The sequence below is a fragment of the Homalodisca vitripennis genome, unplaced genomic scaffold, assembly GCF_021130785.1.
Source record: "Homalodisca vitripennis isolate AUS2020 unplaced genomic scaffold, UT_GWSS_2.1 ScUCBcl_4689;HRSCAF=11026, whole genome shotgun sequence".
Classification (NCBI taxonomy): Eukaryota; Metazoa; Arthropoda; class Insecta; order Hemiptera; family Cicadellidae; genus Homalodisca; species Homalodisca vitripennis.
The window spans coordinates 26,833-51,093 of record NW_025780808.1 but is presented as its reverse complement, the minus strand read 5'-3'; the positions used below and the strand labels follow the sequence as shown (position 1 = coordinate 51,093).

Below are 24,261 nucleotides of genomic sequence, written 5' to 3'. Positions count from 1 at the left end.
TAACCAGCCTACCAGTTCCATTCGTCATTAGCTACTAGTCATCATCTACGTACAAGTGTTCTATCCTCGAGCCGAGAAAGGAAGCTCATCAGTTTCATCTTTATGTCTTGCTTGTATAGTTTTTACTCATCGTCAAGAAACTGCATGTCTATATCTTGGCCATCGAAGAAGCTGGTAAAAATGTGGCCAAGGATTAAAAATAGGACGATGTAAATAACGAAACCCTCTGGATTTTAAATCAAAATAGTTTTAACAAAATGCTTTGTTAAATTTTTGCGTTTGGACTTTACGTATGTTTTCAAAATACATATATTAGATGACAAAGTATGAATGTTGAGTTTAGCTCTTGTTTACCTTCCTCTTAGTGAAGAGTCTGGAATCTGACGCTGTCACAGACTTGACTCCATGTTCTTAACAACAGCGAGTTTAGGAGATTAGTTTTTTATTTAAAAACTCAGCACCTACAGGACATTTTCGTTAGAGCAATATTGTAAAATTTTTAAACGCAAAAATATTACATTTTTATGGCTCTTAAAAGCCTTATATAGCTTATATATCGAACAGGATAATTCGTGTTCGAACTATCCTGCTTGAAAGTTAGGCTGAGCGTTAACAAATTAATGACACCACACGGAAGGACATGCACCATCATCAAAGTCTTTCCTTATCATAGAAATTAAGGTTCATCGAAACATGTTATTCTATCGTTCTCGATATATCCTGCAGTAGACATACAGCCAGAGACACAGAAATTTGGCCAGCCCTTTCTGATATAATATAAAACATATTTAAAGCCTATAGTGATTCGTTCTCAAATTGTTGAACAGAGAGACAGATTGAAGATAAATTCTACCAGTCCTCTGAGTGGTAGACTTTCCTAACGCTTAACTTTTATTATTTCTATGCACTAAATTGAGAAATATGATAAGTAACTGGTCTGGGGGCAGTTTTAGAATTCGTGTGTTGATTCTGTATTCGATTTCGTCTAGCACGGAAACTCTCAGTAGTCATACGTACAGCAAAACTCCACTTCCCGTCTCGTATTGCAATACACTGTTTAAAGCCTTATACTTGGTTCAAAATAAACCGATGTGACACATCTGGGCAACCTAATGGACGTTGCACATCAGTAACCGGAAATGTCGAGCTGTTCAGAAAAGGGGTGATAGGTATGTCTGGTTTACTGTTGATGATGACTATTCGCGTAAACAGGGCACCCTTAGTGTTAATGGTTTATGCAAACGTTGAGAAAGTATTCTCCCCTACCCGCTTTGACTGGAAGAGGTTGAAAGCCTTCCCTCTTCCAAGATAACATGATGAGATAGTGGCGACTACCCGTCATCACGGTAGCTGTACTATAAGGTCTCACGGTAGGAGTCTGCTCCCACTCCCCAACCGTACCAACCCTGAATATCACGTCAATCTAGAATAGTCAGAGACTATTATATGACTAAGTGCAGTGAAAGGTCTCATCAGAATGTCATAACCTTAAGATCTAGGTAGGAGTCCGCTCCAACTCCCCAACCGTACCATTTCTGAATATCATGTCACTCCGGAACTAGTCAGAGAATCTTATAGGACTAACTGCAGTGAAAGGTCTCCTCAGCTTCTTGTCTAAAATAAAGAAATATTTCAGGAAAAATCAGGTTTTTCTAGTTGGTCTAGTAAATCTAAAACTTGGCAAAACAGAGTCAAACATCACAGGGTAAACCGTGCTTGAAGGGTCTACTCATGGCCTTTTCCTTACCTTGTTGACAGTATACTTCCTCTTAAGAGATGCACTTATCATGTCGCCGTATCGGTCTTGATCTGATAAGACGTAGGCGAAAACCCCAAAAAAATGAAACTTTGACTACTCCAAACCAATCCATTGCAAATTGCACTTACGGTTCAGCAAGACATTCTATTCTACCACGCCTTCCAATAAGTACATAAATAACTAACTGCAACTCAACTATGAGGCCATAAGCCGTGTGTAACTAATCAATATTTACTGATAGGCTAATCTGAGCAACTGCGCTTTTAAACAAACCGGTTTTGCCTTATCTTAATGTTACTGGAACATTTTATCCAATCAATGATGACTGTTTCCTGATCCACGAATATTTCTTAAAAGTCTCTATTGGTGTTAGTAGAATTAAAATATTTCAATTTTACAATTAAATCCCTCTAAGGGTTGAACATGCACAAACATTGTCGATCGCATTCATGAAAAACTTTTTCTCAACTATTTTTAAACATAAACCGAGATCGAAGTGTTTTCTTAGAAACGCTAAACTATTATAACACAACTCTTTTACTTATACATTATTAACATCTCTTTGCGTCTTAGTCGTTCAAAGTTTCGAAAAGAATATTCTATATCTCTGTTATTATACTACATCGTAGATCAGAACAAAAAATAACTTTATAATTCTCCAGTATTTAGGAAATAATATGTTACTTACAGCGTTTATAGTATCTTAGGTTTTCAGATGATTGTAGCACATTTTTTCGATTTACACGATAGAATCCAAGCAATAGAAGAGATTACGTTCTCTAACATAATTTCTAAATGATACTACCAAAACAGTCCATACTTTAGAAACTACTGATACGTTTTTAAATATTTAATCTATAAAGTCTAAAGATGATGAATTGCACATTGTTTGAAAGAATTATAATTACTAACATGCCAATCAATAAAGAGGAGGAAGTTCATTCAAATCGAGACCTCCGATTTTATTTATATTTACTCAGATACCCAAACCATTGCAAACTGCATTTACGGTCCAGCAAGACATTCAATTCTACCGCGCCTTCTAAAAAGTAAATACTATGTAGAAACACAACAACATCGCTGTTCTGCCTGAAGAAAAAAAGAAGGCGAATAATAAATATTATATCTCTTCTATCAAAACAAAAATTGACTTTATTGCAGTAACGCGCAATTCGAGTACAATAATTAAAAACTTGAACTAATAAAAGGATACCAACTTATTTAAAGGTGAGATTATGAGTGAGTGATGATTGTAATAAACGCCGCTCTTATTTATTCTGATTTGTTAGACGGAAAGATGAAGTAGTGTAAGACGACTAAGTAAAAAACATTCTAATGTTTTAATGGTATATTCTAACAAACACTATGGTTGCAAAATTAATGTGGAAAGTAAAACAAGTTTAAAGACCGGCTGTTCTAGTAGAGCCATCATAGTTGTAACCCAACATTTTTTTAGTTATTTTCTAAAACGAATAGGTAACATGTTGAATATGTGAAATATGAATTTAAATTGTATATTTTAAATGAGACATGTCTCAAAATTCTCGACCACACAAACTCTAATGTTTAAGACTTCAAGGTTTAACATTGTTCATGGGGCTCCCAGCACAGCCGGCGCTATCTATGAGCAAAACTGACAGCTATTACCTCGCTAGCTCTTGAAGTACCGTAATGTTCCATGTACTACCGGCTGGGAGTTGTGGCGTGCTCCTGTAATCCAGCTACTTGGTTTCCTGCGGACCAAGGAATGCCTCGTACACCCAGGCGCTCGATGGGTCGGTCCCGCGCCGGGAGGGTTTGGCGCCTACTGCTAATGCCCAGGAGGAAATACTCCATATCCTGGGTTCCCCTTGCGACGCGACCTCCGCAGGACGACTTTCATCCATTTTGGAACTTTTTGGAGAAATTACTGCGAAATGTAGTCACAAAGAAGGGACATTCCAAATTTGTAATTCATTTCACACAAAAAATTAATTAAATAGTTACTAAAAATAAGTCTTATGTCGTGCGCAACATGCTAACATTCGAGTTAAATTTTTAAAATGCACTCAAAATTTTAAACACTTTTACATGGACGCGATTTATTTACAGTGAATAAGCAAAGTTGAATATACATAGTTCGCATTTCAACATTAGACATAGTAATGGTAGTAACACATGTAGCCGAGCTGTAAACTGGAAATTCTGCATGAACTTCAGCGAAGTAGCTAGTTCGTATTTTTTATTGTAATACAGTAGTTACTAGTAGCAGTAGACTATTGTCCAAAGCATTTCGATTGCCCCAAGCAGAGAAGCTGGGCAGGGGGGAGACTGGTGATAAATTAACCCAGAATACGATAAGCCTATAATGGGTTGAACATGTCTCACAAGTCCATTAGTTTAATTAATTAGCAGGTTTTTTCCGTTTATTATCTGAGTAAAAATACGATTTTTTCAGAGTCTAATATGTTTATCAAGATTCCTCTTTTAACTAGGAATTGTGATATTGTAAAGCTTTAATTTAGTAAATATAAAGACACTGCAATATTTATCTACAGACATATTTGTACTGGCAATCGCGTACGAACTATATGCTATTTGATTCAAAATAACAAATTCATAATAATTAACACCTTAACCGAAACATATTTCGGTAACGTATACCGAAACACCGGTCCTAGAGACCGGTAACCACTATTTTGATTCAACGACGTATATTTACGGCAAAATATTAATAAAAAGTATGAGAATGGTTTAAGAAATTAATGTAGACATGTTCTCACAAAGATAATTTATTTTAACATTAACTTTCAAACGATATATACAGTAAATTCTTGAAATATTTTAGTAAGATACAATAAGCACTAAACACTTTTCAAAATACGTTAAATATTACCAGGAACGTAATTTGTAGTACTGATACTTTCTTTTTTACAGAATTATTAAAAATAAGGTATTAACAAAAATTATTGTAATATAGTAATAGAGTTGTAAAAAAATGTAATTATTACATTTTTGTATAAAAAAATTTTAAAAAGTAGAAAAACATAGATAACTATTTACAAAACTATAAAAAATATACTTGAAATATTCATAAAATAAAATTGTATACAATAAATAAAAACATTAGAGAAACAATAAAAGTATTGTATAGACCTTTTCATTTCTTATGTCAGTTCCTTCAATCACTGTGGTCTCTTTACGCACAGTCAATGGCACACTCATTGCACACTTTGCGGCTACATTCCAAACATATAGGAATGTCACATCTAATACACTTGTATTGAGTTTTTCTCTCCTTTGCTGAGGGGCACTTTCCACAAGTTTTTCTTTTTTTCCATTTTTATCAGAAGGCACACCTGCAACTGCTTCTTCTCTTTGGCCCAGGGCAAAGTTGATTGAGCTTCTCACATCACGAGGAAGGTTTTGGTGTACAACAGACGTCTTCTCAGATAAGGCTCTGTAAGATCCTTGGCCAAAACTTTTGGTGAACTGAAATCTTGTGGTTGAAGGGGTATCTTTGTAGCATAAATACACATATACAAGCATTTATGCTAGCAATGCTAAGGAGCGCGGTAAAAAACAGCCAGAGGCCAGCGCCTTGTTCTTCGGCCCAGTAGTGTAGATGGCACATTTCATGTCTAAAATGTCGACTCCACATTTTGTTTTTATTGTAAAACCGTATAATCTCTGGTTTTGCACTTCGTTCATCCGTAAAAAATGGCATGGTGCATAGTAGAGATGAGGACTACAGCTCTCTTCTTTTTTGGAACGTATGAAACCAAAGTTCTCGTGCCATTGAATCCATAGCGAGATGTCCCGACCTTTCTTTCCTTGTCCTGAAGAAACTCTTGGGGAATATCTTTTTTTTATCTTTTCTCATTGTCCCAACGTATGTGAGACCAACTTTTTCGAGTTCTTCTGTTTACTTCTAGGCTAGAAAACCAATTGTCAGCTGTTACATTGCGGTTGGTTCTTTGTATTGGTTTCGTCAGTCTTATAACAGATTGGGTTGGTTTGCTTTTTTTTATCTGGTCTTCTTGAGATAAAACCTTGACCATCACTTCCTTTGCCGGTATAAATATAGGCATTGTGGAGATAAGATGTCTTCGCATCTGTCAGACACATAATTTTTTATGCCATATTTGTGTGTGGTTTCTGGGGCATGTACATTCGAAACCCACACCTGCCTCTGAACGGGTACCAACATTTCATCTATAGTTACATGTTCAGATAAGCAATAACAAGTTTTGAGAGTTTTTCAATGAATTTATTGAAAACCTCACTAATAGCAGCCTGCTTCATCAGATGATTTTCTTTGATTGCGAGTTCTCTTATCGTCAAATCGCAAAGCATATAGCAGTATCTCGTATCTCTTTACGGACATTGTGGCGTTGAAATACGGTCTGTTAGCAGCGTCTTTTTGAACACAGAGGTAATTGTTTCGTTATTTGATTTTAAAACTGAGGACAAAAAGCAGTAAATCCTATTAAAGCATTTATTTCAATTGCATCAGTATCCTTATAATTATATTTATTTGTTGTTTGGCTCAAGCCACATCTTACAATCTTCAACTTAGTGTTTGTATGTTGAACAATAGTATTGACTATTGTTTCATCAATCAATGAGTTTCCATATGGCCAACTTCTCTGGGTTATTACCCAATCTTCTTGCTGGAAGTCTCAAACCAGGTAAACCACCAGTAATTATATTACGAGCTGGTGTTCGCCACTCTTGTATTTGCCTCTGGCTCTAATGTAACGCCAAGGATATGCCGGTCCTAGTTCACGTTTTCTAAGGCGGCCAAATACATATTCTGGCATATCTGTATCTACTAAATTATTTGGAGTATCATCAGACTCACCCTCCAACTGACGATCTTCGTCCTCACCAACACAGTTTTCATCATCCTCTGATGTTGAGCTGTAATGGGCTGGAACAGGAAGGATTTCTGACTTCACCTTCAGGCTCTCTCCAATCTGGATCCGCATCCGAATCATCAAAAAAGTCACTCTCTTCAGAGTCATCATCACTTATGTCACTGGCTAACATCTCCGTAACTCGATTAGCAAAGTCCCTAGCTCGCACTGAAACTTTTCTACTTGAACCAGGTTCTTCCATTATTAATGTCTACAAATAAATAAAGTAATAAAAAACTGGAAGTTGAACACTACTATATTCGTTTTAGTCACTGAGAAAACGCAAAGCGAAACACCGGTACAGGAGACCTCAACAAACTTTCACTAACTGAAAACATCCGGTACGTCAGACCGGCAGAGTTTTAAAAAATCGATAAAGTAACGGTAAAGGCCTCGTGTAAAACTGAACAAAACCTGGTTGTTTGGGCGGAGCGGTGGGAGGGGGAAGCTACTGGGACCGTCGAATAGATCTGATAAGCAGTATTGCCAACAAGTAGAAAGAAATTTCCCAATTGGTACCTGAGACCGGTGTTTCGGTTAAGGTGTTAAACACTTATGTAACGGTTGGAATAACCTATATTTTTACTGCTGATTCTAACAACATAGTTTTGACTGTTATCATATGTTGATACTAAAATGTGTTTTTTAGATTGAAACTTTTAACGATTGACAATCTCTTGGTCTCGCTGATATGCTTGATAACTAAGTTGATAAAGTGATGGCATTGCCACTACTGATGACCTTGAACTGTTTCCAATATTCACTGCGCAACGCTTACTCGTCAAGTAGTTTATCTGGTAATACGCAAGGCAGCGCTAGCGTCTATGATAACAACTAGTTCGTCTGTTTGCAATCACAGTTGATTATGTGACAGCTGTTACTCTTCAATATGAATTAACCCTAAACTTTACACCATGTTACTTATAGTACTATATCAGGTGAACCGACTTTATTATTGAAATATTCAAACTGGAAATCCATGCATACAAATGTAGATAATGTCAAATTACATAAACTGTGAGTTGTCTTTGGAGATTCCAAGGGAGAGATTGTGATACGAGACTACAATTTGTGGACTATAAATATATCCGATACCATCCTGTAATTACGAGAAGTCAGTATTATTAAAATCACGTAAAGCCCGCCGATGACAAATGTGGGGAATTGGAGATACAGCTTTGACGTCATCAATACGTTATCCTATACAGACTACAATGTCTCAGCTTGCACTGAAAAAACGGAGTTATGAATGTTCTATAGAAACTGATTATACTATTCTTAAATGTCCAATGTCAGGAATTAAATCATTATACTAAAAAGCCTACATTAATATTATAATTAAATTTTAAACGGAACTGGAATCCAGTGAAAGAATAGGTGGTACCATTATTTCATAAAGTTTGGTGTAAATATAGACTTTGTATGAGTGCGTACTTCGATGAGTACCACATCGAGTTAGAAAGCTTTCACTACCCAAATGAAGATATTATGATGCTGAGAGATAAAGAGTTAACTGCTTTAAGGGGACTGGGGAGGTCCTTTTGGTCAAAAATACCGATTTTTTGTTTTTTATATTTTTTAAATCTATTTTTTGTCCTCTTTAATTTGAAACCCTTAGAACAAAGTTCTGAGCAATAATAAAATAATTATGTGCATTTTTGTAATGCTGTGCACGCTTTTTCTGGCTCGTAAACCTGCGCCGCGCGAGTACTGAGAGAGAAGTTACTTCAACACTACATTGTTATTGTACTTTATTATAGTAGGTCTACCTATTTCTAAATAAACATTTAGAGTTAGGTAATAAACAAAATTAAACCCATCTTCAAAGATTTATCTTCTCCCGTGCTCTTACAAAAGTGTCTGCATGGTGGCACCCAAAATCCTTGTGAGTCGCTCAACAGTGTGATCTGGAATAGAATTCCAAAGTCTAATTTTGTGATGATTTCTACACTTGAGTTTGGTGTTTATGAGGGTATAGCTACTTTTAACAATGGAAACATTACTAAATGTAAAATACTAGGCAAATTAGGAATCACACCGGGCACTAATTGCATAAAAAAAACCTTGAAATCCATCGACGAAACGAGAATCGAAGAAGCAGAGAAAGCTGTAGAAGAAATTAGAAAAAAGTGCCGTAAGACGCAGAAGTTGGCTAAAAGGAAGTTTGAGGACCAGTTTGAGGAGCAGGAAGACCCAAATCATCCTTCATATGGTGCATGGATGTATTAAAGTAAACAGAATCCTCTGTGTTATAGCAATACCTGTTTTACTCGCGATTCCCGAACATTTGTGTTTTTTTTACATATGTACCTGTATCTCAAAAACTATAAAAGATATAAGCATGATCTTTTTTTGTTTTATTCCACATAATATGCCTTACATTTTGAACAGACAACTTTTTGAAATACTGCTTGAAAAAAAAATTATATATGAGGAAAAAATAACAAAATGTTATATATATTTTTGTAAATTACCAAAACCTTTACCTAATGGAAGTTTAGTAACCCCTCTGCTAAAAATGTAAAGAAAAGGTTCATCTTCAAAATAAAACAAAAATTAGTGCTTTATCTTTTATGGTTATTAAGATAGAGGTACATAAAGTTTGTTAAATTTAACATTGCAGGAATAGGACAATCCCAGTCCCCTTAAGAATGATGCACTTCGGTATTTTGTTGGGCCTACAATGTTCCGAATTTGAGAAGTCCCACAGTTTATGCTTATGTGAAGTAAATGTGATTTCTTTGGTACTTTATCGTATACCTGACAGTAAATATTTCGATATGTTTATTGAATGCATTAATAATATTTTGATGGCTTAACAAGTCTATCAACGTCATATGCTACATGACGTTCATTGATCTATAAACCTAAAGTTATTTGGTCTATTATTTAAGGATGGTTCGAGTACCAATGGTAAGTCCACGGGTGATGATATACAAAAATTTGACCTATATTGGGGTGAACTTCAATAATAATAGTAGCTACAGAATGTATATGGGACTAAGCATAATATTTTATACTATCTTAATATGTTAACAACAAAATAGCTAGAGATATATCATAGTTTAACAACACATAATGCAGCAAGAGATAAAGCCTATTAACCATAACTATTTTGTCTGCTAGTAACGTAAATTTATTAGAAGATTATAGAGTTATTTTAGCTTAGTAATATTATTGTTTATTTTCTTAAATTCACTAATATTAGGAGTTCCGATGGTGAGCGGTCTAAAACGCCAGACTTTGGGTCTGTGCTTTGATAGAGCAGGTTCAATCCTGTCTGTGATCGTAGCACTTTTTATCAGTACCTTGTGCTTTATTGACTCTCCCCCCTTATTCTGATTAGTAAGATCCGATAGGCACAGGGATAAGCACATGTCAATGGCTCATGAGGAGGGTAAGGCTTCAAAAGAGCCTTACTTAAAAATCCTATCCTTAAAAATAGAAATTTGCTGCACCATATTTTCTTGAAGTTTAAAGTCGCCTTTTAATGCACGCCTTTGTTTAAAGTCGTTAAAATAAGAACACCATAACTGTAGTTCCGTGTCCATAATACATGTTCTTTGAAGTACAGGTAGTGTTGTATAATAAGACAGTTTGATTGTTTCAAAAAATTGTCTACTTTCAAACTGAATTTAAGCCCAATAGACACATCTGCAATGCTATTGTTAATGGTAAGAAATAATGTATTAGTGAAGGTGTTAAAGATAAGGTTTTAGATCATTGATATACTGTCGTTTGTCAAAAGTTTTCAATGTAGTATCATACAATATATTACTGAGCATTTTAAATTACTATGGTTTGTATAAATCTGCCCTGACTTAATTTCAATCATATTTGTTAGGAAGGTATATGATGTTATTTGTTTTTTTCTAAATTATATGCCTGTTTGACAAGAGATCCGCAGGGTTCAATTTTGGGACCTCGTACATTCATACAGATAAATGAACTGTTTGCACCTTCTAAATAAAGATAACTTGTGACAATAATAGTATGCCTATGATTTGGTTAATTAAGTAAATTGTCACTTTTCCACTACAGCTTAGGGACGTTCTCGTCACTACTACTTTATCACTAAGTGTTAATGAATCTCAGAATTAATTCTGAACGTACTTAACATTTTTTAAGTTTTCAGAACTTCAGTACAATACACAGTAGGAAGAGATGGAAAGTGTTTATACTTCGTTTAAAAACGCATGTTAAAATATGTTTTCTGCTAAAACAACTTAAATCCTTTGTTCATGTAGATGTTTTTTAAATCTGTTTTACTTTGGCCGTGTTAAAAATCGCTATCCTGTGGTACAATAGTGTGCTTTATTTCTGGTATTGTACAAGACTTTTTATTACAAAACAAAGATAACTTTGAATTATTTTAATGGCAAGACTAAGTAAGCACTTGTTTCAGGAACTTGGTTTATAAATCAATTCATTGTTGTAACTAGAATTATTATTATATTAAATTAATTCTAACCATAGCCGTGTCACAAAATAAAATAATTTTATAAGCAGTGTAATTTTTGTACTACTATTAAAATATTTTGTGAGTTTGATTGATATAACAATAAATAACATGTTACAAAATCATACTTTTATGTATTTTAAATAATTTAAACGTAAATTATGTCTATACCATGTGATTTATATTCTTATAATATTAAAGAATTTATGACTGCAAAATAAAAAAAATCTTTAGAAGTACTTTTATAACCTGCAATTATGATTGTAATTTCATTTTTGATTTTATTTAATTGTAAGTCACATATACATATAATAAAGTAACACTTAGAGGAATGTTATCTTAATAATACTAAATAATATCAATATTCGTCTGTACTTTACTATTTGTACCGTTAATGAATAGCAGTTTTATTATTAAATATTATTTGTTTTGTGGTTACGCTATGTGTTTAAAACTCGTTTTTGTTTGCGAAAACTAGAGACTTTTTTCTCCTTCGTAAACAATAGTCTCTTCTCTAACTGAGAGGTTCAAATCCCGTGGAGGTTCCATTGAGACTCGACATGATATGCAGTGTCGAAGCCAGCATAGCTAAGCTAAGCTAATACTTATAAAGAAAAAAACAGAGATTGGTACCTGAGGCAGAGCTTCTATTTTGTAATTTCTGACTTTTTTATTCAGCCCCTACACCCTTGAAAAATCGGAAGCATGTGAAAAAGAAAAAAAAAACAAATGTCCCAATTATAATTGGATAAGCAATGGATATTAGTGAAATGGTAAAAATCAATAAGTGGCTCTATAGTCTCAATATAGGTATTTAAGGATAAATCTTGTTCATAAAAAGGACGTGACAGTTTGTTTAGACTTTTCTATGCAGGTAGATGAAAAGTGACACTGTATATAGTTATAAAACCAATGGTGAATATTTACGCTTGTAGATATTGGGAACAGAACAGCTGTAGTGGATTTACTAAGAGTGGCGGCTACGTTGCGAACGTCATATATCAACAATAACAACTGCTGTTTGATTTCTAGGTTATGTTGTATTTACTGTTGTGTATGAATATAGTTTACATATGAATTATATTACTAACATACAGTATTTATAAGACAAAAAAACCAAAATTACAACGTCACAGCAATCAATTATATTATATTGATATTGACGTAAGTGTATAATTAATAATTTCTCACAGCTTAGTGTTAACACTACCAAATGTTAATGACGCTAGGGATTGGAATTTTTATTCAACTAGTATAAGTATTAAAATACATACAGATAATCAGAGGATGCACTAAAAATTGTAATTTCCTAATATACTAAATGATGTAAAAATATTGGTGGTCTCAGGCTTTGTTGGTTTGTTCATGGAGAATCAGCCCGTTAACAAGTAGTTTTATAATTCACTTTAGTTAGCTCAGGATCGATTATAATGGCCAAAATAAATGATGTTTTGTATTATACTGCCAATCCAATGCAAGTTTCACGCTTATGTTGGCATGTTTCGAAGGTTAACCTTCATTGTTGTAGCCGTGGTTGGATAACGTCTATTTTGTTGACTCAAGTAAACAACAGTCAAAAACTTGTTGAACGAGTTCCAAAATTGATATATTTTCAACAAAACTAGGGATTAAAAATTATTACTAAATAGTCTACATCTTGTGTTAACTTAAACTCAGTCGGATATTGTTAAATACCTTTTTATGTAAATTACTGTGTGTTGTATTTGTTTATCCAGGTCAAAGACTACCAAGGACCTGTTTTTGACATTTTGACCTGGTAGTAACTTTAACATTCAGATATCCCAACAATATCTTAGACCAAATATATATTACAATATTTTTTTATTATTTACATAGCTTAATATCTCTCTACAGGATGAAAGTGAAATTTTCGGACGTGAATCCATTTTTGTAATTTTCTTTAAAACTGTAAACGGTAGACTAAATAAGTGGACCCGGTTTTTCATATCAATATTGCTTAATTATTACTATGAGCATAACCAACAGATACCGATTTTCAAACAATAACTAACTTGTATATACTCTAAAAACTTTTTCATATAGTAAACATATTGTTTTTATAGACAATAAATAACAGACAGTCGAAAGCTCGTGGAGAACCGTGAAACGAAGTTTAAAAAGTGGGATATCAGCAGACCGACTTGCGGATATTCTCTGTGAGTATTTGTATAGAAGAGAAGTACGGTTTTCTAGAGAGAATGCTTTCAACAACTTCTTGAAAGTGGCATTGTTACCCTAGAGAAAAACATATAACTAGTTACACATATTTCGTATTTTCTGTTAAATAAGTGTTTGTTATGTTATCGTTTCTTTATTGTTTTTTGAGTTTTTCTTATTTCCAGTTCTAATTGTTTGTTTGATCGTTATAGCTTTTATTTATTTATGAGATTGTCACTGTGTATTATATTAATTATTTAAATTTCAAACATGATTGTTATTATGACTATAGACATGATTGATAGACTTGTATGCGATCTACGAATATTAAGTATCAATGATTATAAAAATCGGGTCCGCTTATTGTACTCTACCCCTTGTAAAGAGTGTAAAGAGAACAATATGAATTTCAATGATGTGTAATTAACAAGGATGTTTTGTTTATTAGTTAAAATAGTTTTATGTGATGAATTATACCTTGACTAATATTTTGTTTTATTCAGTTGTAGTTAATAATATCAGATGTAATTTTTTTTATATATAATATTTTTAATGATGCCTATTTTAAATCTCAAAGTTCTGGTAAAATCTTTTGTAGTGGCACACACACTTTAGGCCTTCTGGCAATATATTTTTGAATAGGCTAATTATTTAAACCATAACAAATGCTCTAATTGTTATAGCCTAAATTAGATATTTTTTTTCAAAATAAGTTATAGAATAAAGTGAAAATTCTTTAAAATTGTTCAAATCTGTTTTTCAAATGTTTTTTTCAAAACCTTTGTAAATATTATATTACAATTATGTCCCATAAATTTTAATAACCTTACAGCAATAAATCCAAAATGTATACCTTCTATTAAAAATGTTATGCTTATTTCAGAAATTATAGTTTGGGGTAAAGTATTCTGAAAAAGTATTTGTTTTGTTAATTTATATATATACATCTATCAGCTGTCTTCCTACAGCTTAATTTGGAGTAATACAATTTGTCTGACACATTGTATTATGCAGTGTTATTTATTCAAAAGAATGAACACGCTGGTAATCAACAATTATACTTGCAAGTACACGTTAGAATTGTTTTATTTATATTTACATAACTTACAACTGAAAAAGATTGCTACTAAACATAAACGTACAAGGTTGGGACTCCCTGCGACCCGATTGGCACACATACAAACTCACCACACTGTAGGTTTTCAAACCTGATGAGCAATTCTTTGTTTGAAGTTTGTTTTTGGTGATGGAAGGATTGTGAATGAAACAGGATTTTCCTGACATTTGCCATTGTTCAGTGATACAAAAAATCAGTAACAACACTATGTTTTGAGATCTATTATCGATCTCTTCTTCAAGTAAACAACCAACCTAACACATAATTACAAACTAGGTTAAAATAAACAAATCATACCAGAGCGTTTGTGACAGTGTAGGTCAGGAATCACAACCACCATGTTGTGGGTCAACTTCACTAACTCTAAAACATGCACTTAATAAAAAACACAACACTAATTATTAAAACTGAACTGAAGAATACAGGTCACAATCGGTCTGCATTCGCCAACCAACCGCCTACGACTGACCTTCCACCACCGACCAATCACCTAACAATCGTAGGTGAAGTGTCCTAATTGATACAAACATAGCAAAGTAAAAAGTATGTTCAAGTTGCACTAGATTATGTACATGCAAACCTGCTATTCCCTTTGTTTTTCAACAGAAACAAGAAGGACCCGATTGTGACTGAGAAGTGCGAGCGTGTGCCAGCATGCCATACATAGTGGTACGAGGAACGCTGGGCATGGCCAACACTCGAGTTTACGGTCTGGGCGACCATGAGATCAGCGAGATCAAGGGCCGGCTGCGGTTCGTGTCCAAGGACGAGACCAAGGATGAAGTGACTCTCTACAACTCTGTAGTGTTTGTGCTGAACCAGCTGGAGTACCACTTCGGTTACAGAGTGATCACATGTACATGTCAGGGTGATATGGTACATCACCCATGTGGACCATGTCTAGGCCTATGATTATGGCGTAATCACTCACTAGACTGTACAAACCGTACATGGTACGGTTCCATTTGACCCTTTGGGTTTCACAGTTCACTCCTTTATCCTAAGTGGTGAAGGTAAAGGGTTAAAGTAAAAAACATTGTAAACGTGATTAATAAAATACTGAATCAATTTTTCAGTACAGCAGTGCTTTAGGAGACCTATGATATAATAATAACTTACATTGATGTATAATAACTTATTGATTAATAACATACAATATATAGTGAATTATGACAATTTATTATTAGATTGTGCTTATAATGTAAGAGATGTTAGTTATAAATTTTTGTGTGTGTCCATTTATTATGAAGTGTATCTTTTATAAAATGTGTTTTTTAAATCTGTTTGTGATCCTGTTATTTAATTATATGTTAGTAATTTTATTCTAAGCTGAAAATCTTTCTTCACTTGTTAAGTAACTTTGAATATTACTTATTAAGCTCTACAAAATGTTAATTTGTTTTTGTGCAAATTAAAATTGGTGTTGCTTGATTAAAAGTAAATGAGATCATTGTCGAAGCTTTTGAGGGGCTGGAATAATTTCATTTCTATTTGTTTGTCCTCACGATATCTTAAATAGAAACTTACCTATAGACTTGAAATTTTGCATGAAGCTTTAGTTTCTATGTAGCATCACTAAGTTCGATGATAATACATGACACTTCATGGGGTTTGGCTGAGCATTAGCGAACACTTTTATAATGATGTGATAGCTAACTACGATGGGTACGAGAAAATACCAGAAAAAATAAATTTGTAAACAAAATCTAAACAATCGTATGAGATTTTAACATGGGACATAATTGATAGAGAAACCGCTACTAAGCATAAATTAATGAACAAAGATGTGAATTTGTAATGTGGAAAGATATATCGAGAATTGTTTCATCTGTAGACTTCAAATTTTGCATGAAACTTTATTTCTATTAAGACAAGAATATTTGCTGTGATGTGCATGTCCAGCCATGGAATTTGGATTATCCTAATTGAAGTCCATTACTCACTAGGCTGATACACTTTCTCTTTCATCTGCCGGAAAGATGTAAACGTCTCTTTTCTATATGATTGCTTGTCTGTGTATCTGTTCACAGATCTCGAGAATGAAATGCTATAGGTTTAAAATTTTGCATGCAACCACAGTGAAGCCTGTTACTCACCACGTGGTGTAGCGTACTCCCAACTTGTAAATATGTATAGTCCTAACGAAGTGTGTGTAGGAGTAAGATTAATATTCAACATGATATATAAAAAATATTCCCAAATTAAGAGAGACTCTTTGGTAGTAAGTCAAACATTTTTATAATGCCTAACTTGCTTAAAAAAATTTAAAAAGTAGATGAAATCTAATTTCAGTATTAAGGTCACACACATAATATAATGGCAAGAATCATAAAGCATTTGTTATATAAAACCAAAATCTTATAGCTAGAATTTGAAATTTTAAAACTACTATATCTTTGCAAGTAACTAACAGTTCAAACGAACCTGAGTAAAATAGTTTTTTCAAAACCTGTCGCAGATGATTTGTAATTGTTTAAAATGGTTCAGTTAGTAAGTTTGACAAAATAGCCACTCATCTTGTTTTCTTAAATTTTTTTCAGATGTTTTCCTGACAATCATTAGTTTAGCCAGGCATAAAAACTCTCAATATATACCATAAAAACACAATACTTTATGACTTTTGTGGCTGTATTACTTTCTTAAATTAAAGAGTACCAGCATAAAACGATGGCACCTCTTTTAGTTACAGCAGTGAATGTTAACACTTAGACTCTCATATTTGGTATAATATTCAAAATAAGTAATAAGTAGTACTATTAGGTTACAATAAAATATTGTTGGCCTAATATTGTTTTGGAAAACAATAAAATATTGTTATAACAATAACAATAAAATTTTAATTATTTTCTGTTCCAGTTTTAATAATTTTAATTTAGAAAAACTTTGCTTGTAATGACACATTAAATATCTTGCAATTAAATGTTTGGTATGGTTTTGTATTGTGAAATTTGACTTGTAAATATATATTGTAATAAAGACTGATTTTTAAACCACACTGGTTTTTTTTATTCTACCTCTTGCTGGATTAGGTAATGTTTAAGGGTATGTAACCCAAAAAAAAATGGTTTCGTTATTGAGGTAAATTGCAAGATGTTCACAAAATAAATAATCAATAGACGTAACATATTCAAAATTTTGAAACAGGTTTGCTCTGTCCTTAAAAAAATGATATCACGTTTAGAATAATTTTACAGCAAAATAAAAAATAAATTTTTGTGGGGAATGAATAAATTGAAATTAGCAGCAATTGACGTGTCAGTCCTTGATGCAGGCTGCTTATTGTGGACTCACATTCATTTTTTTGTTTTTAAATCTCATTTAAGCGTCAGCTATGCCGGCTACGAAATGCACTGGTTTTTATTTTAAAAGTACAAAGTACATGATTGGACCTCCCCGGGATTTGAACCTGATCTCTCGGTTAGAGAGCCGAGACCATAACCATTAGTCTACGGAGCAACGAGGCAGTTCATTGTGATAAATTTCTGAATGAAGTAGAAAAGATTTTTTATACAATTTAAATAAAGCCTTTGAAAAACAAATTATATTTTGTAAACACCTTACCAAAATTTCTGTCAAATAATTGAATAGTTTTTTAGTAAAATATGTAACAATGTTTATAACTTTATTTAATCTTGATTGTTTAATAAATTATAGAATGTTTATTTTCAAAAATATAAACTATTAGGTCACACATAATAAAGAGATTTTAATTGCAAAATTTAAAAAAAGGAATCGGTGGCAAATTTCCAACACAACCCAACTCATCTATTTGTTGTTTAAGATGGCACATAGGATCTTCTTCTTCTATGGGGCAGCCTATTGCCATGTCCTTAAGCCTCAAGGGCCTTTTGCGCACCCCGGAAGCACACCATGAGGCTTAAAACCAGTCAGCAGTTCCACAAACCACTGACAACAACCTTTTAGGTTCTCCTGGGGAAATTCAACAACCCTGTCCAAACTTCCAAAGATGGCATACCGCTCACTTGCTATTGCAGGACAATCAAAGAACAAGTGTTCAGCAGTTTCCTCCTGCTCACACATTCTACAAAGCGGATCCTCCTAAGGATGCCGACTGTGTGAAGATGCCTCCTCAGGTGACCATGTCCCGTAATCCAGACCGATAACTCTAGAAGTCGTCGAACTACTTAGTAAGAGGAGATCAGACACTACCCTGGAGGAAGGCGACTGTAGTACCATTCCGTTCATTCTCATACCCGGATACAACCTCCACCTTCTCACATGTTCAGTGCGAACCCATTTTGAGACAGCCCCAAAAGGGTTCACAACTTGAAATACCACAGAACGGTTGAGGACCCATCATAATTGACACTTAGCCCGGTTGGCCAGGGCATCAGTTCTTTTCATTCCTAGGTGATCCCTCTCATGACGAGGAACCCAACAAACAATCACATTGTTGATTCTGGCAAGGGATGAAACGACTTGATAGCAATCCCAGACAAGTTTGGAGTTGAACACACAAGAGTGCAGCGCCATCATTGCTGCCTTACTATCTGTGAAAATATTGATTGTCTTACTCCTATACCACAGACAAAGATTCTCATGAGCACACTCCATAATGGTTGCGATCTCCACCTGAAAAATTAGGATAAGAACCCATAGGGACGACCAGTTCCCTTGCATGGTTTCACTCCCACAACTCCAGCGCCTGTGCCACTTTTTGTTTTAGAGCCGTCTGTAAACCATACAAGTTCACCTGGTTAAAGAGGTTTCCTTCCCTCCGACCAATCGTCCCAAGGAGGTATCACAATGCTAAGTGTTTAATCAAAGGAAAATTTTTGTGGTACCCTGATCAGAGATTATATGCAGAGCATCCCCCTGAATCAGATGCTAATTCTACAATGCCCACCACTGCAGCCCAACCAGAGTCCGACTTTACTGAAGATAGTAGACACTCCTCCTGGCCATATCCCAAATGACAATATCCCGGGGGTGGGGGGGAGATTGAGGCAACAGTCAACAGTCTAGAGCTGCACCTGACACTCGAGGAAAGGCCCCGGTGATACCAAGGCGCTACCGCCATCTTGGCCTCCATTTTTGGCCACCAAACAGCCCCTTACATTAGTGTAGGTCTGAATACGGAGACATAAAGCCAATACCAGCTTAAGCCTCCAAAACCCACCTGGCACGCGTCTGCATTGAATTAAAGACCATTTCCCTCTGGCAATAACCCTTTCTAGATGAGGTCCACAACTTAGTACCCTATCTAGGATCCCGCCCAGGTACTTAACCTTGGAATTCAACTCAATGGAAGAGCCGGCACATAGGTTAGCTGTAAGCCGCATATCTGAGGCTTCACTATTAACATGGGCCTAAGTATTAAACTGTGTTTCTGTGTTAAAAATAGAAAATCTCAAATCCACAAGGTTTCAGAAATTTTCTCTTTGAGGTTTAAAAACACTCTAATATCTCAAAATTGAGTCATCCAATAAAATCTTTTATTTCATCAAAAGGTGACTTTTTAATCCACTTTAATTTCATATGTCACAAGGGTTGCATTACTATTGAATTTTTTCAAGTTTTGGGGGGGAAGAGGAAGTCGACTATAACGTAAACTAAATCACCCAAGGGAATAGCTGATTGCTGTATACTGTATTAGTGTCTTTTAGTTTTTTTTTTTATATAAATAAAAATTAAAGTTTGAAAAAAACACCATTTATATGTGCTATTTTGCCTTGAATTTTCTAATAGTGCCTTGAAGTTGACATTTATTGTGAATCATTGCTTGGGACGATTAGATCAATTTATTCATTGAGCATGATAATCTAATTAACATTAAGTGATTTACAGGAATGCAATTTTTGAAGATATTGTCTCTAACTGCACAGTTTTAATCGTTAGGTAGAGAGAAATTTAATAGTATAATTTAATAAACAAAATTATTTCAGTTCGCTTTAAAATCATTAATTGCAACGTTAACTGATTAGTCAATTTAGTTTTAAAAAATAAATAATTAACTATACAGTAATGTAGTGGAAATTAAATTTAACTTTGAAATATGTTTAAGAAGGTTTATCAAAATGGGAAGATATCAAAAAGGTTAAGAATAATAAATAAGAACAATATTTGTTTCTTGGTCAATATTTTTCTTATTTTGACATACTAAAAACTGACTATCTGACACATAAATTGCACTTACGAGATCACAATCAGAGACCTAGGTTAAGAGGTCCAAAATTTGCCACTGTAAGCAAAATAGTCAGTTTGTATATGGTTAGGTGGTACTGATTTAACATTTATTTATGATTCTGAAAGTTGATTTTAAGTATGTCAAACTAAGAAAAAATAAGATCAGAGTAAAATATTATCGTTTTATATTTTTAACCCCTTTAATACCCTCCTAACTCGACCTTCACCAAAACTAGTGCGCTGACGCTAAAATATTTTTCTTACTAAAAACTCCTAGAGTTTTTAGCTGATCAACTTGAAGATGGAAACACTTTCCACAGCCATATTTCTTCGACTGCCTTAGCCACGACCACCTGCTATCAAAACTAACCACACTTGGAATACGAGGACAATCCCTGGAATGGTTCTGAAGCTATCTCACAGGACGAAGCCAGATGACAGAAGTGAAATACACTGCCGAAGGAGTTACACGCCAAATATGCTCAGGACTACAAGCCATCACTCGAGGAGTGCCGCAAGGCTCTGTTCTTGGACCAGTCCTCTTTATCCTCTACAAAAACGATTTTCCTCAGTAGGCAACCTGCAACGGGTCCTAATACACCAAAGAGAAACAATTCGGATCCTTGCAAGCCTACGCACAAGAGAATCATGCAGACAAGCTTTTCAAGAACTGAAGATTCTCACTCTGGTTAACCTATACATCCTGGTAGCTGTGACCTATGTACACCTGAAATCACCCAATGAAAGTGATGACTGGAGCTCAGCAACATGACTACAACACTCGGCATGCTGCAAACTACCATCTTCCAGCTCACCGCCTAGCGTCCACGGAGAAGAAGACAACGTATGTCGGAGCAAAGCTGTGGAACGCCCTCCCACAAGAACTGAAGAGGAGAGACCGACTGCAGTTTGGACACAAACTAAAACTCTGGCTTCAAGACCATCCATTCTACACAATAAATGAATTTTTTAAACAGAACTTTCTAACCTGCTGTAACAAAAGAAAATCTGACGACTGTACTGTTCTCTAAGAATATGTTCAATAAAGAATATTTATATAGCTGTCAAGAAAAACTAGGTTGTGCTTATATTGGCTTTCGTCTCCTTGACTAATACGAGGGGTATTAGAAAAATAAGGTTCCCATGATTTTTTAAAATAGACAGCTCTATAATTTCTACTTAGTGTTATACATCAATTCGAAACTTAAAAGTTAAGCTATTTTTCAACATAAGCACCGTTTCTGTCCAAACACTTTTGTAGACGATGCTCCAACTTTTCTATCCCTATGTTGTTAGAATTCTGGCCGCCAATCCTTTGAGGAATCGAGTAACCTCTTCCTTGACTTCATCATCGGTACTGAAGCGTTGGCCACCCAAGTGTTCCTTTAATTTTGGGAATACGTAAGTGATAATCACTTGAGGCTAGGTCTGGGCTGTAGGGGGGATAGCCGATCTTCAAGCAATATTGTCTCAACTTTTCCAACAACTCCATCTGAAACTGAAGGCCGTCCACTTCGGTTTTCATCGTGAATTTCCATGCGGCCTTCACTGAATTCTCTACACCATTTCCGAATGTGTTGAACAGATATGCAGTTTTCCCCATAAACTTCAATTAACTGACGATGAATTTCAATAGGTGAAATCTGTTTTGCATTTAAAAAACGTACACAGCACGAATTTCGCATCTGGCGGTAACAACGGTAGGAAGCTCCATCTTCGAAGGCAGCTAGACCGGCACTGTTGGATGTAGCGAGGCGCGAGTGGTATGGGCGAGAGGGACAGCTGATGAGTAAGACAGTGTTGCCAGATTTCTCCCAACATATCGCATTCTGTCTTGGCGGCATAGGGAACCTTATTTTTCTAATACCCCTCGTACATAATGGTTCACTTGCAACTTACTGGTAAGAGAGCTAACTCAGTACTACTTAGCTAACTCCATCCCTTGCACATGGGCCCAAAGCAGAATTCTGAGGTGAAGACCTACATTTTTGGACCAATCTCTATCAAAAACATATTCTTGCTTTCGTTTGAAGAGGAAGTGTGCGGGGAACAAAGATTTAGTTTATGGTTCTATTGAGAAAATTCAGATGATGTCAATTACCACAGTTTGTATTGTGATGTATTTACTGTACAATAGGCCTTTTGCTGACAGTAATTTTTTGTTCATTTACTGTTTTCTATTTGGATACATTAAGCATGCCCACATTTCTAATTAATTTCAGCTCATTTATTCAAGAAAACACCTTTTACTTTGGCTTCAGATTATAAGTATTTTGTATATAATTATTTATAGTGTGGTAATTCATTAGTTAAAATAAACTATTTTACATAATTTTGACCTAAGACCTATGCACCTTGGAAGTGAAAAAGGAGGACCTACCTCATCACACCTAGAGCAGCCTTATTAACAATCAGAAGACTAATTAGCTCCTCCTGAGGAAAACTACAAACCTTGTTCAGATTATCAGATGTTGCAATGCAATCATTTTAGAAAGCAAAGCAGTCAAATTCTTTCAAGTGCTTTACATTTTCTTCTTACTGCCATATTGTCTACAGAGAAGGTTATTCATTAAAATACCTATCCTATGAAGATCATGTTTGTAATATCATGGATTGTAATTAGGCTTGCAATATGAGAAGATGCGGATGGAGGATGATCATATACAAGCTTTTGAGACTGGGTTGAGAATCAGTATCCTTAGACTGTTTAAACCTTTTTTTTTGCTCTCTTAGGACAAGGGGCTTATAAATGTTACTGCTTCCGGAGTGACAGGATATTTCTGAATGGGTAAGGTTAAGGGTAGGGGCCCGCCTCGTATCGAGATCATGGGGAAGAATTTAGGGAACTAATCTCAAATCATGTCCCCTTGAAAGAAGGGGAGGCCAGCCTCATGAATCAAAGCAGGCAGGGAGTTGCACACCCTTATGTCGAGGCTAGCAAAAACCTCTGAGGTAGGGAACGAACCCCACCAACTCCCAATAGTCATCTCCCGCAGTAGACTAGACCTATCGAATTGCCCTTGCCCCAGAATCTCGACATTTGCAGTTTAGTGATGTGCTGCTCCTGGACATCGATAAGGTCGCCCAGATATCAGTTTGCTGTTCCTAGTTGTAGGTTTCAACTCGAAGGTATAAACCAGCCAGAAGTGATCCCTGCTGGGTAAATGTTTAACCTTAGACTCGTCTTCCAATCTTGTGTGTTCAAAGTATAACCTTTAATCTTAAGAGACTTCACCACCAATAATTCCGTTGAACAGTAAGTAAAAGCTCTGGTCCTATATGTAACTACATCCCTGAGTCCTAATTTGCTGCTCTTCCATTTTTAACAACTCTGCCAATGTCCAGGACCTAACAAACCACAACACCATTGATCCTGTCCAGAAAACATTAATACAGTGTAATGCCTTCAATTGCAGCCTAGCTGTCAGTAAAAAGGTTTTTTGTCTTATCTTTACACCACAGACAAATATTTTCATACACACATTCCATAGCAGCAGTGAAAGCACATACCTTTAACCCAAAATATATTTTACCCAATTACTTAGGAAGTGGATCATCTTCCTTATTTCTGTAACTCTCCACTTAACATAAATAATCCATTTTTTGTTTAAACAATTCAAACTTTTTACAACTTTTTTTCTGAGCATGTGTGGATACTTGCTGGTATCAATTCAATATTTTCTGAGTTTGTAACATATTAAAC

At 34.9% G+C, this 24,261-nt stretch overlaps 1 protein-coding gene across 1 annotated transcript; it reads left to right on the top strand.

Moving 5' to 3' along the window:
- Positions 1-12,102: 12,102 nt before the first annotated feature.
- Positions 12,103-19,348, top strand: LOC124373036. The gene is made up of 3 exons (XM_046831443.1): positions 12,103-12,280; positions 15,018-15,287; positions 19,226-19,348. The coding sequence occupies exons 2-3, from the start codon at positions 15,066-15,068 to the stop codon at positions 19,346-19,348; spliced, it is 345 nt and encodes a 114-aa protein (XP_046687399.1). The 5' UTR covers positions 12,103-12,280; positions 15,018-15,065.
- The last annotated feature ends 4,913 nt before the right edge of the window (positions 19,349-24,261 follow it).